The sequence below is a fragment of the Phyllobates terribilis genome, unplaced genomic scaffold (genome assembly GCF_046119375.1).
Source record: "Phyllobates terribilis strain yellow unplaced genomic scaffold, ASM4611937v1 Scaffold_3__8_contigs__length_932513732, whole genome shotgun sequence".
NCBI classification, from domain to species: Eukaryota; Metazoa; Chordata; class Amphibia; order Anura; family Dendrobatidae; genus Phyllobates; species Phyllobates terribilis.
Genome location: NW_027362763.1, coordinates 624721262 through 624735732, shown reverse-complemented (window position 1 = coordinate 624735732; position 14471 = coordinate 624721262). Strand labels below are relative to the sequence as shown.

The window sequence follows — 14471 nt, the reverse complement described above, 5'->3', positions numbered from 1 at the left end:
CCCCATTCTGTCTCCTAAAATTTCTCTCCCATCTCTCTCCAAATATAATAAATCTTCGGAAGAGCACACAGACATGCAGAAGCACGCTTACACACACGAAAACAAGCGCACACGGACACATACTAAGGGCTCTTTCACACGTCAGTACATGTGGTGACCGTTTCCACACGTACCAGAGACACTGACACACGTAGACCCATTCAAATGAATGCGTATGTGCACATGTCAGTGTGTTTCCACTTTCCACAGATCATGTGGTGTCCGTGGGCAAAACACGCTGACATGTCTGTTTTTTACCTGTTGTCCAGACCGCGAAATGTCCCGCACACTGATGACAGTTAGCACGCGGTGCTTGGGAAGAGCGCTGAGAACTGCCCTCATCATAGATCCCTGAAGGTGCTGCAATCAGCACCAGCAGGGTCAATGATGAGAGTAATAGTCTATACCCGCTGTGTCCAACTGTAAAAAGAATAAAATAAAAAAATCCTTATACTAACCTCTACTAAGTGTCACCCGCTGTAATCCGTGCAAGCTCTCACGCCGAGGAGAATGTCTCCTGCAGCGAGTGGGCTCCGGAGCTGCGCTCAACAAGCGGTGCCCTGTGATTCAATAAGCGCAGCTCTGGAGCAAGCTCGCTGCAGGAGTCATTCTCCTCGGCGTGAGCGCTCGCACGGATTACAGCAGGTGACACTTAGGAGAGGTGAGTATTAGGATTTTTTTATTTTATTATTATTTTTACAGTTGGACACGGACACGGTGGGAGTAGACTACTACTCTCATCATTGACCCCGCTGCTGCTGATCACAGCGCCTGCAGGGATCTATGATGAGGGCAGCGCTCAGCACCCGGCTCTTGGGAACAGCGCTAACTGTATACTGATTCCCAAGCGCCAGTATGAGTCACACGGATGACACACAGGTGGACACGGATATTTCCAGTCCCGTAAATATCAGGACATGTGAAAGAGCCCTAATATACACACGCAGATACACATACTCACAGAAATGGGGACAAGTACACACACAGGCAAGCACACACAGAAATGCACAGACACACTCAGACAATCACACGCAGGGAAGCACACACACACGTATGTGTGAAGACACATTAACACACAGGCATACACAATGGACACACACAGGCATATACACACACACCGGCATATACACACACAGGCATATACACACACTGTACACACAGGCATATACACACACACTGTACACACAGGCATATACACACACACTGTACACACAGGCATATACACACACACTGTACACACAGGCATATACACACACTGTACACACAAGCATATACACACAGGAATATACACACACTGTACACACAGGAATATACACACACTGTACACACAGGCATATACACACACACTGTACACACAGGCATATACACACACACTGTACACACAGGCATATACACACACTGTACACACAAGCATATACACACAGGAATATACACACACTGTACACACAGGCATATACACACACTGTACACACAGGCATATACACACACTGTACACACAGGCATGTACACACACTGTACACACAGGCATGTACACACACTGTACACACAGGCATATACACACAGGCATATACACACACTGTACACACAGGCATATACACACAGGCATATACACACACTGTACACGCACAGGCATATACACACACTGTACACGCACAGGCATATACTGTACACAGGCATATACACACACTGTACACGCACAGGCATATACACACACTGTACACGCACAGGCATATACACACACTGTACACGCACAGGCATATACACACACTGTACACGCACAGGCATATACTGTACACAGGCATATACACACACTGTACACGCACAGGCATATACACACACTGTACACGCACAGGCATATACACACACTGTACACGCACAGGCATATACACACACTGTACACGCACAGGCATATACACACACTGTACACGCACAGGCATATACACACACTGTACACGCACAGGCATATACACACACTGTACACGCACACATGCAGGCAGCATATACATAAAAATCCATACAAACACACAAATATTACAGTACCTTGGCTTGTCTCCAGCCCACAGACACGCTCCTAATGTGGGAGACTGCAGTGCAGGGCGCGCTGTGACGTCACTTTTAGCAGACGTGCGGCTCTGTCTGCTGAGTGTGACGCTGCAGTGCAGCCCCTGCTCTCCTGCTCCCAGGCCCCTCCCACTACTGTCCTGGGCATCGCGTCGGTGAAAGAGCGTGCGCGCGCCCTTAAAGGGCCCACGACCACTTTTTTTTTAAAATTCTCCTGTTCTCTCTGCAAGGGGCCCGGGGCCCACCGGGAAATTTCCCGGCGCCCCGCCAGGCCAGACCGAGCCTGCATATGGGGTATTGCCACTTTTAGAAGAAATTGTGTGACACATTTCGGCACCATTTTTACCCATTGCCCTGTGTGAAAATGTAAAATCTGAGGGTAAAACATTTTTTGTGGTAAAAATATAATCATGCTTTTTTCACTGCCCAATGGTATAAATGTAAAAATTAAAAAATACTCACTACTTCCCTAGATGAATTCCTTGAGAGGTGTAGTTTACAAAATGGGGTCACTTGTGGGGGTTTCTGCATGTCAGCGACTCTTCAAATGTGACATGGTGTCTGCTGCCTATCCTAGCCAACATAGCGCTCCTTTCTCTTCCGAGCCCTGCCGTACACCAAAGCAGTGGTTTTTCCCCCACATATGGGGTATCGGCGTACTCAGGAGAAATTGCACAACAAATTTCATGGTGCAATTTATCCTATTACCCTTATGATAATGCAAAATTAAGGGATGAAAAACGTTTTTGTGGGAAAATTGTGAAAATTTTATTTTTACAGCTCAATATTATAAACTTCTGTGAAGCACCTGGGGGTGCAAGGTGCTCACCACACCTCTAGATAAGTTCCCTAAGGGGTCTAGTTTCCAAAATGGTGTCACTTGTGGGAGGTTTCCACAGTTTAGTCACATCAGGGGCTCTCCAAACGCAACATGGCGTCTGCTAATTATTCAAGCAAATTTTACAATCAAAAAGTCAAATGGCGCTCCTTCCCTTCCGAACCCTGACGTGCGCCCAAACAGTGGTTTTCCCTCACATATGGGGTATCAGTGCGCTCATGAGAAATTGCACTACAAATTGTTTATTCCATTTTTTCCTGTTACCCCTGTGAAAATAAAAAAAATTGGGTCTAAAGTAACATTTTTGTGAAAAAAGTTAAATGTTCATTTTTTTCTTCCACATTCCAAAAATTCCCGTGAAACACCTGAAGGGTTAATAAACTTCTTGAATGTGGTTTTGAGCACCTTGAGGGGTGCAGTTTTTAGAATGGTGTCACTTTTGGGTATTTTCTGTCATATAGGCCCCTCAAAGTCACTTCAAATAAGATGTGGTCCCTTAAAAAAAAAAAAAAAAAAAAAAAATGTTTTTGTAAATTTTGTTGGAAAAATGAGAAATCGCTGGTCAACTTTTAACCCTTATAGCTTCCTAACAAAAAAAAAATTTGGGTTCCAAAATTGTGCTGATGTAAAGTAGACATGTGGGAAATGTTATTCATTAACTATTTTGTGTGACATATCTCTCTGATTTAAGGGCATGAAAATTCAAAGTTTGAAAATTGCAAAAGTTTCAAAATTTTCACCAAATTTCCGATTTTTTTTCACAAATAAACGCAAGTGATATCGAAGAAATTTTACCACAATCATGAAGTACAATATGTCACGAAAAAACATTCTCAGAATCAGGGGAATCCGTTGAAGCGTTCCAGAGTAATTACTTCATAAAGTGACAGTGGTCAGAATTGTAAAAATTGGCCTGGTCACGAAGGCAAAAACAGGCTCTGGCGCAAAGTAGTTAAACACATGATTAAAGGGAGGTGCAAAATCCATGGAAAGTCCTGACACTAGTTGAAATCTCAGTAATTAGAAAGCAATCTTGCCACTTAGTGAAAAATATCAGCTGGTTCAACTGATGATTGCATATAAAAAGGTGTCTCATTACCAAGGTGCCTCACAAGAAATCTCTCTCAGGATGGATAAAACCAATAAGCTGTCTCAAGACCTTTGCAACCTTATTTTGCAAAACATACTGATAGAATTGGTTACAGAAGAATTTTTAAACTACTGATGGTTCCAGTGAGCATTGTCAAAGTGGAAAGAACATCATTTCACCATAAACCGGCAACGACCAGGTGCTCCTTGCAAGATTTCAGACTGGAGTAGTAATTATCAGAAAAGTTGTCCAAGAACCATCTGTGGGAGAGCTACAGAAAGATCTGGAATCAGCAGGTACAATTATTTCAAAGAAAACCTTAAGTAATGCTCTCAACCTCAATTTCCTGCATCCACGCTCACCACGCAAGACTCCATTGCTGAACAAAAAGCATGTTCATGAGCATTTAAAGTTTGCTCAACAACTCATGGTGTGGTGCTTTTTTCAGCATACTGTACTAGCAAACTTCATAATATTTAAGGAAGGATGAATGGACAAATGTACCAAGATATTACTGATAAATATCTGCTGCGATCTACCAGGATGATGATGATGAATTAAGTGTGGACATTTTAGCAAGACAACTTTCCCAAACACCCAGCCAAAGGAACTCTCAATTGACAGGGTCGTTCTAGCAGCTTTGGCCTCTGTGTGCCGGCCTCTGTGTGCCGATACATTTCAGTAAGCGTGTTCAATACTTTTTTTTTCTCCTTTGTCATAATCATTATTACACACAACTTAATTTATGGACATCTAAAGTTTGTGTGGATTGGATGGGTGTTTACCGGCAGCTAGTGAGCATTTCATGTCAATAGCACCTTTAGAAATATATTTGCTTCGAAAATTGGTGACAATTTCAATACTTTTTTCACTTGCTATATTTTTGGTAAACAAGACTTTTCAGGGCAAATTAGCCTTTTGCCATATATCAAGGTTCCTTTCCAGTAGCAGACAACTACTCAAATAATGATGCTCAGACCATGCAGGTTATATTAATTGACCAGGAGGAGATAAATGGTTGCCAGATTAAGCCTCAATTGCCTGAATTTTAAGACTGTCTTTTTTAAGTTTACACCACGTATTAGCTGGCTTACTTTGTGCCACAAACTTGCTTCAACTTTTAGGCAAAAATGTACTCATCGCTACTTTATTTTACAGTTTGTCAGCTGAAATGAATAGTTTTTGCATGACATTTAATGGCTATGCCTGGCACAAATCTTTTTAAACATTAATCTTTTTTAAGGTGGCATTAAAAACTTAAGTTTCTATCCCTAACTATTTTTTTTATCTTTTCAGCTTATCAGTGTGCTGTACGATAAAGGAGATTGCTTTTACACGCTTACCAAGAACAACATAAATAAGTGGGATATGGATGATGACTCTGAAACTCATGTTCTAACTTGGGACATGAGCCGGTTGTTGAAGGAAAACATCTCTGATGCCATATGGGTAACCAAATATTTTTCTAATATTGTATAGTTAAACATATGGTGCTCCAAAAAAAATAATTAACATGACATGTTTTATTCTATAACTGGAGGTGTATATTAGCTATTTATAATGTTCATCAACAGCATCACTTATGGTACAATGTATTAATGATTACAAACTAATACCTTTATTAATGTATTTGGGGTTTTTCATGTAGCAACTTTTGAGTACCAATATGTGAATACTAAGCTAAATGATAAGATAACATCAAGATTAGAAAAGACCATGTTGCAAAAGTATGCTTTCCTCATAATACTGAATACAATGTTTTCTCAGGTTTTCAATATCAGATGCTAGTAAAACATTTTTAACCTTCATAACCAATCTATAGGATCTGTCATCCTTATCAGATTGGTGGATGTCTTAAACTTGGCACCCTCATTGATGATCTGCTTGCATTAGCTGCGTGTAAATGCTGAATGAAACTGCACGGTGCTGTGGAGCTCAAGGTGTAGTCTCTGCTACCAGGTACTGCAGATTAGCTCATGTATAGTTTGGAATAGGAGCTGTGAGGAGCTGGCTACGTACTAAAGACTAATGGACCAATGGTCGTAGAGCGAAGTCCACAGCTCTAAAGATGCAGACTTTTTCCAGCACGGAGCACTGGTTATGTCGATCTTATTGTTGTCTTATAAGATATTTCCTTGCTCATCAGTTTTTAAGGTGCACAAATCTCTCCAAAAAGGTTCAGCCTCATGAATCAGTGTTTCCATTCAGTGACATTAAATAGATCAAGACATGCGGGCTGGATCTTATTCATACATAAGGCCAGACACAAGATAGACAATCAGGTAAAGCTATCATTCCATTACTCTTGTTCTCGTCTCAGGGGCCTCAAGTAAGCTATTGTTCTCCCAGCCACTAATCCCATGTCAGGGATTCCACAGGAATGACACTGGGGAGATCACGCAATATCTCACCGTGCCGTCACTATGTCACGGATTTCATCTGGAATTTCGAGCACACGATCCAGACTACTCACTACTTGGATATCGGCAAGCAACCAGTGAGCGTATGGGTGTCACACCTCTGGATTCCAACGCATGGAATATGTGTTTACGCCGCCGTACTGTCATTGTCAGCTTCACGATAGCTTGGTTGTTATTATTCTCTGCCACCACCGTCCTGCTTTGAAGTATAGTGCAGGCCTGGGCGGACGCCTGCATTCTGGTAGCGTATATGGCTTCAGGGGAGTGAACGATTACAGGACAAAAGAAACAGGGCTATTTCAATTTTATATTTAATCCAAAAGGGAGGCAGTGTTTAGGAAAAATATATATACCAGGATTTTACAAAGGAGACCTTAAAATACATAAGCGGTTACACAAAATGATAGGCATTAAAGCAGAAGGCTTACTATACTATCGCTGAGATGATTCAATATAGGTGGAGGAGGGGCTCCCCGATTTGATTAGACTGTTATCGAACAGAATCCGTTGCTTATAGTCCTTATACCCCTCTGGCAATGAATGAACCTCCAACCTCATCAAACTATTTTATGCTGACGGGAGAGACTTGCCAACATCCCCCCTGTGCTGACATCATGTGAGCTCGGCTCCACCCTCCATGTCTTTATTAAAAAAAACTCTAACTTCTGGGATAACTTATCACTTTTGGGCTTCTGGGATCAACGCACGATACCATATTTTCTATTATGATTTTACCTTCATTTAGCGATCACACATGATATAGTTGCAGTCTATTTTTGCTGCTTTTGCGATACAGCTCCACAGAGGGCATTATGGTTACGAAAAAAATGAGCATATCGCTCCTTGGCTGAACCTGCCACTAAAAATATAGGTCCCATTATCAGAATTATGGAACTTCAGTTATTCCATATATTAGGGGAAGCAAGAAAGAATACGTTGTTTATTTTTCAATATCTTCCTGATATCCCAATATGTGGATAGTATACCCAGTGGAGCTGTCGCCATAGGGGGTCTTACAAGCAGTTCCAGGTGATGGGCTCCGCCTCCGGAAAATACCACCACCAATGTACAATGTAGCTTTGGGGGGATGGGTATTTCTCGAGGGCTGGGATCAATTCTGGGGGGCACCTTGGAGTATTTTGCACACTAACAAGGGAATTAAAGGGGATGGGGGGGGTGTTGCTGGATGGAGCTGGATACTCGTGCTACAGACGTGGTATCCGTTGAATGGAGGAGCATGGACTGTGACTACAAACTGCTGGTGGGAGATACAAAAGCTGTGAGCCAACCTAAAGTTGGGAGACAGTAGGTATTGCCTGGTATGGGGTCAGTGGAACTACCTTCCTGGGGGTTGTGATCTTGCTGACTGGGGGCATTGTATTTTGGCCATCTACCCAGAGTTGCCGTAAGACCATGAATATGAGGAATAAAAAATATGGTTGCATCGTTAACCTGCCTAGGTGATTATGACAGCCGTCAATCTCAGATGTTCACAGGGGCTAATAACAGATTCTCAGAGAACCCCTTCAAAGGGTTTTTTTGGTTATAGGTTTTTAGCCCCCCAAAACCACTGCTGGATTAAAATAATAAAATCCTATATTACTCCTCCCACAGTCCAGTGGTACTTCGGTCTGCTGCAGTGGTGACGTCACGACTACAAATTACTGCTGCAACCAATCACTGAGCTCAGTGGTTGTACTGTTATATTTTTTATTAAAAAAAAATAAAAAATCTAAACTAAGACTAGCACCTTGAATGAGCGCCTGTGCTGCATTCCATAAAGGGATATATAACCTCATGACTACTTCTGTAAACCGCCCAAAAACCTTCTTGAAACGCTGATTGATGTGTATGATGCCTCTTGTGTCATCCACATAGCCGGGTGTAACCTTGTACCTGCGCAGAGACATCATCCCTATGTTTTTGGCTCTGCCCGCAGTAGGGCAAAGCGAAGTGCGCAGGCATCAGCCAGCAATGTCATCATGAGATTTTGCCCAGCTATGTGCCATGCAACGCAGCTTCTGATTAAGGTGCTGGTCTTAGATCAGACATGAAAAAATTGATGACAGGTGCCCTTTAACTGCCCAAGATTTGAGAAGAATCAAATGTGAAGCCATTATCCTGTAGTGCTGTTATATTCCTCACTGCACTCGCCTCTCCCACAGCTTCTATTAACCAAGACCTGCAGTGCTGCACCCTGATGACATCCTGTTCCAGGAGGGACGATAGACGCTGCAAGGAAGTGAATTCCGCTCCAGCTTCCTGTGACGCCCTGTATGAGACTTCTCGCAAACGAAATGTTACAGGAAGTGAAGTAAAAAAACATTTAGGGATTAGCAGGATAGGGAGAAGTGTAAGGCATATTCTAAAACAGATTAGTACAAAAGTGAGTGGGATGTAAAGATAAGATATTTTATTTTACTCACTTGTCTGTGGCATTAATCGCGCTATATATTATCATCGCTGTCCTCATTGGGGCTCACAATCTAGATTCCCTTTCAGCTCTGGCCCCTGATGATGTCCTGTTCCAGGAGGGGTGGTGGACGCTGCCGGAAACGGAGCACAGCTCCAGCCTCCGGTGACATCCTGTTTTAACCTCCTGTTATATATATAATTGTAAAATTTATTAAGTTCTCATTGACATTGAAGCATGGATTACAAAGAGCAAAATTTAGCTCCATGACCCCTATATAACTCTTAACTGCGGTGAGACCCTTTAATTACCCGTTTGCAGAGGATGTACTTAAAGTTGGTCATCTGAAAGATCACGGTCATAGAAAATATTAAGAATCCCCCCCACCCATACTATTTGTTAAGTGAACAAGCGCTGACGCTCTAGAGCAGTGGCTTCTATGCAAATATCAGGAGCCACCAAGTGTCCATTCTAATTTAACATACGAATGTAGTTCCTAGAAGCACAGGCCTGTGATAAATATACACCTGACTAAGGAGGATGAAGCTCCTACACTTCAAAGGAGTCCTATCTCACACCAAGACATCCCCTCCATTTGCATATGTGTTCAATCTCCAGTCTCACTGGCAGCGGCACGAAATATGGAATATCGGAAGCTCTGTACTTACGATAATAATGGGACTTATTTTTAACGGCAGGGTCAGCTAAGGAACAATACGCATATTTTTCTGGATCTGTACGCCATTCCAGTGAGCTATAATGCAAAAGTACAACAGACTGCAGCTATGCCATGTGTAGTCTCTAAAGAAAGGTCAATTTACAATAAAAATATGGTATCTCTTGCAAGCTTCTGCGATCAACAAGCGAGGAGTTATCGCAGAAGGTAGGGTTTTTAATAAAAACCTGAAGCATGGAGCCCGCCCACGTGAGGTCAGCACAGGAGGTGTGTGGGGGTAGGTTTCCCCTTCGGCATAAAGGATCCAGCTGAAGATTGATCCATACTCGTGGTGAAAGTTACATATTTATGTGTAAGCAGGGGTCTCATTCGCAGAACGGGCATTGGAGTGCTTCCCTCCAGCTAAACTGAATAGTCTCTGCGATCGGTCTAGTAAGTTTCTTCTATTAATCCCTTTTTATTTTGTCTAACTGTATACGCTGTATATTTTTCATAAAGGGGGACAAAACAATGCAAAGATTTTACAAACACTGCCTCCCTTTTGGATTAAATATAAAATTTAATAGTCCAGTTTCTTTTTCTCTGTAATTGTTCCTTCCCCCGAAGCCAGAAAGCAGGCATCCTATCAGGCGTGTATTATATTTTGAAACTGGTTGGTGGTAGCCCGGTTAAGATTATTCACTGCCATCAGGAAGCTGGCAGTGATTGTAGGGGGGCATATACTCATATTCCAGGCTTTGGAATTCGGAGCTGTGTACGCCATACGCTCACTGCTCGCTTGCCGATGGCTACATAGTCAGTAATCTGGATCGTGGTAGGATAGTTTTTTTTGTCCCTGACCATCATAGACACCATTCTATTCCTCAACTTTCAGAAGCAGGGGGGAGGTGACAGATTTATGGCCCTTGCCTGCCTGTGTCACAGAACTGGCAGGCAACCTACTTTAAGCTGCTTTATCCTGCTCCTGTGAGTTATGAATATTGAGGTTTTAAACAGGGGATCCGCCTTTCAAGGACCGGAAACCTACAGATAAAAAGGGCGGTACCTCTCCCCGCATCAGTTGGTTTCCTGTCCTTGATGGGGGACCTGCAGTGTGTGGTACCTGCAAGAAGAAATGAAGATTACCTGACGAAGATCCAGGCCTGGCCGGGCCTGCAGGGTGATCGGTGGAGCGCGGTCGCGGCATCACGCTGGGGTGCCGGACTTCCGGGTGTCCCTCCTACGCATGCGCGGGGAAGCGCCGGAGGCGCTTCCTGATGACGCGGCCGAGGGTGCGTGGCCGGCAGGAGCTCCCAGCTCAAAGCCGGGGAGGAAAAAAAAAAAAAAAAAGTTTAATTAAGAAGAAAGCTCCCGCCGTTATAAGGGGAGCTTTGGCGCCAGTGAAATCCTGCACATCAACTGAGCGACTCTCCAGATGGAGGGTGACATGGAGCAGCAGTCCGTGAAAGCTCATCTTCAGCAGCCAGACAAAGATCCTTCCAGTCATCACAGCCGTGGCAAAGGGAGCGGAGGAATCGGCAGGTCCACTCAGCGGAGCGGGGACTCAAGCGCGGCTTCAGCCTCCAAAGGAGATCCTTTGGCGAGCCCGGTTCCTCCACCTACCCCGATACCCCTTAGTTGCGTATGATGGGTGAGTGATCTTTGTGAATGTTCACCCTTTTTAATTAGGTCACCCCCCCCCCCTTTTTCTTCTTTCAGGGAAGAAAGCATGTAAACAAGAGTAAGCACAAGATTTGTGCCCTCTGCCTTGACTGTCTGCTTCATATACTAAGCTACTCTGCAGTTCTTGCATAGTGCAGACGATCTCGGAGGAAACTCCAACATTTGCGTCTGAGATCAGACCTATAGTTAAATCTGAGTTGCAGAATACCTTCAAATCTTTACAAAGGGGTAGGAAAAGGAATCCTCTAGAGCCACTTCCCGTGTTTCCATATCCACTAGTTAATGAGGATGATGAGGGATCCGTATCTTCCTGCTCTTCCTCATGTTCCTCCTTGTCTCAGGAAGAGAAAGGTGGATGGAATTGCTTCCCTTCCCTTTAGATGCGACTGATAGTGGATTTAGCTGCTTTTATCAGACTATGGGGCTAGTAGAGCCGCGTCCAGAAAAGTCCGTAGAAGACCTTGTTTAGCAGGTTGGGTCAGAAAAAAACAGGGCTGTGGAGTCGGTAAGCCAAACCTCCGACTCCTCAATTTCCATGACACAGACTCCAACTCCACGACTCGGACTCCCTCATACATGGCTCATGTTTAAGTGATAAATTTACTGTAGGACAGATTCATCTCAGCTAAAAGTCTAGACCCTTAGATCAGGAATAGGACAGACATTTATAGGACATTTCATAACTTTCCCAAATTCTTATGAAAAAATATTCTCCACAAACTGCATTGAACTACTGTACCCAATTTATTATATACACTACCGATCAAAAGTTTAGGGTCACCCAGACAGTTTTGTATTTTCCATGAAAACTCATACTTTTAATTATCAAATTAGTTGCAAAATGATTAGATAATAAAGTCCAGACATTGACAAGGTTAGAAATAATGATTTTTATTAGAATAATTTTCTCCTTCAAACTTTGCTTTCGTCAAAGAATGCTCCCTTTGCAGCAATTACAGCATTGTAGACCTTTGGCATTCTAGCTGTTAATTTGCTGAGGTAATCTTGAGAAATTCCCCCCATGCTTCCTGAAGCCCCTCCCACAAGTTGGATTGGCTTGGTGGGCACTTTTTGCGTACCATACGGTCAAGCTTCTCCCACAACAGCTCAATGGGGTTGAAATCTGGTGACTGCGCTGACCACTCCATTACAGATACAATACCAGCTGCCTGATTCTTCCCTAAATAGTTCATGCATAATTTGGAGGTGTGCTTTGGGTCATTGTCCTGTTGTAGGATGAAATTGGCTCCAATCAAGCGCTGTCCACAGGGTATGGCATGGTGTTGCAAAATGGAGTGATAGACTTCCTTATTCAAAATCCCATTTACCCTGTAAAAATATCCCACTTCACCAGCACCAAAGCAACCCCAGACCATCACATTACCTCCACCATGCTTGACAGATGGCGTCAGGCACTCTTCCAGCATTTTTTCAGTTGTGCTGCGTCTCACAAATGTTCTTCTGTGTGATCCAAACACCTCAAACTTTGATTTGTCTGTCCATAAAACTTTTTTCCAAACTTCCTCTGTCCAATGTCTGTGTTGTTTTGCCCATATTAATCTTTTCCTTTTATTAGCCAGTCTCAGATACTGCTTTTTCTTTGCCACTTTGCCCTGAAGGCCAGCATCCCGGAGTCGCCTCTTCACTGTAGACGTTGACACTGGCGTTTTGCGTGTACTATTTAATGAAGCTGCCAGTTGAGGAGCTGTGAGACGTCGATTTCTCAAACTAGAGACTCTAATGTACTTGTCTTGTTGCTCAGTTGTGCAGCGAGGCCTCCCACTTCTCTTTCTACTCTGGTTAGAGCCTGTATGTGCTCTCTTTTGAAGGGATTAGTACACACCGTTGTAGGAAATCTTCAGATTCTTGGCAATTTCTCACAAGGAATAGCCTTCATTTCTAAGAACAAGAATAGACTGTCGAGTTTCACATGAAAGTTCTCTCTTTCTGGCCATTTTGAGAGTTACATAGAACAAACAAATGTAATGCTCCAGATTCTCAACTAGCTCAAAGGAAGGTCAATTTTATAGCTTCTCAAATCAACCAAACTGTTTTCAGCTGGGCTAACATACTTGTGCAAGGGTTTTCTAAACATCCATTAGCCTTCTTACACAGTTAGCAAACACAATGTACCATTAAAACACTGGAGTGGTGGTTGTTGGAAAATGTGGGCCTCTATACAGATAGATATTGCAATAAAAACAAGACGTTTGCAGCTAGTATAGTCATTTACCACATTAACAATGTATAGAGTGTATTTCTGATTCATTTAATGTTAGCTTCATTGAAAAAAATGTGCTTTTATTTCAAAAATAATGAAATTTCTGAATGACCCCAAACTTTTGGACGGTAGTGTATTTTAGGAGTCAGTCGGTCCATTTTATACAGACTTCACCAAAATGGGCTCTGACTCTGACTCCACAGCCCTGGAAAAAAACGTTGAGTTTTTCCACTTAATGACAAAGTTTAGTCCCTAATTAAAAAGGAATGGGATAGGCCAGAAAAAAGGAATCTTTCTACCCCTTAAACGAATCACACGTTTGAGGTCCCCGTCTGTTCCTTTTGGGAGAAATCCCCGAAATTAGACTTGGCCATTGCTAAGGCCTCTAAGAAATTTGCCCTTCCCTTTGAAGACATTGGGAGTTCTGAAGGATCCCCTGGATAAGAATGCAGACTCCTTCTTGAAGGGATTTTGGGAGGCCTGTTGCCGCTACCTGCACAGCTAGATCCCTAATGGTGTGGCTTAGTCAATTAGAATCCCAACTTCGTGGTAAGTGTCTTGGGATACTTTTTTGGAGCCCATTCCTTTAATGCGTGGTGCAGCTGCCTTTCTGGCTGATGCTTCAGCTGACAGTTTAGCAGCCAGGTCCGTAGCTTTCTCAAACGCTGTCCGGCGGGCAATGTGACTTAAATGCTGGCTAGGAGACCTTCATACAAAAACCAAATTATGTTCTATTTCCTGTGAGGGTGAGTTTCTATTAAGCCCCACACAAGATGACATTCTGGATAAAGCAGGGGATAAGGAGCGTTTTCCCATCTTCTCCGTGCCATCATATAATTGATCTTTTCGGAGTAGGAAATTTATCCATCGAAAGCCCCTTAAAGAGCAGGATAAGTGGGAAGATAGAAGGAAAAAGAACAAAGGATTAATGTTTGGGGAAGCCTTCCCAATGAGGTTTTGCCCCAGGTGGGAGGAAGGTTGTTGCTCTTTCTTCCGGCCTGGGAGAAAATCTCCAGCAGTACCTGGATTTTGGACCTGATGAGATCAGGTC

At 43.2% G+C, this 14471-nt stretch overlaps 1 protein-coding gene across 1 annotated transcript in view; it reads left to right on the top strand.

Annotated features, from left to right (window-relative positions):
* The window catches only part of NUP133 (nucleoporin 133), a 326459-nt gene that overhangs the window by 64004 nt on the left and 247984 nt on the right, over window positions 1-14471 (top strand). The window contains exon 7 of the mRNA XM_073671535.1: window positions 5325-5477. Coding sequence (XP_073527636.1) covers window positions 5325-5477 — 153 coding nt within the window. The remainder of the gene's footprint in view (window positions 1-5324; window positions 5478-14471) is intronic.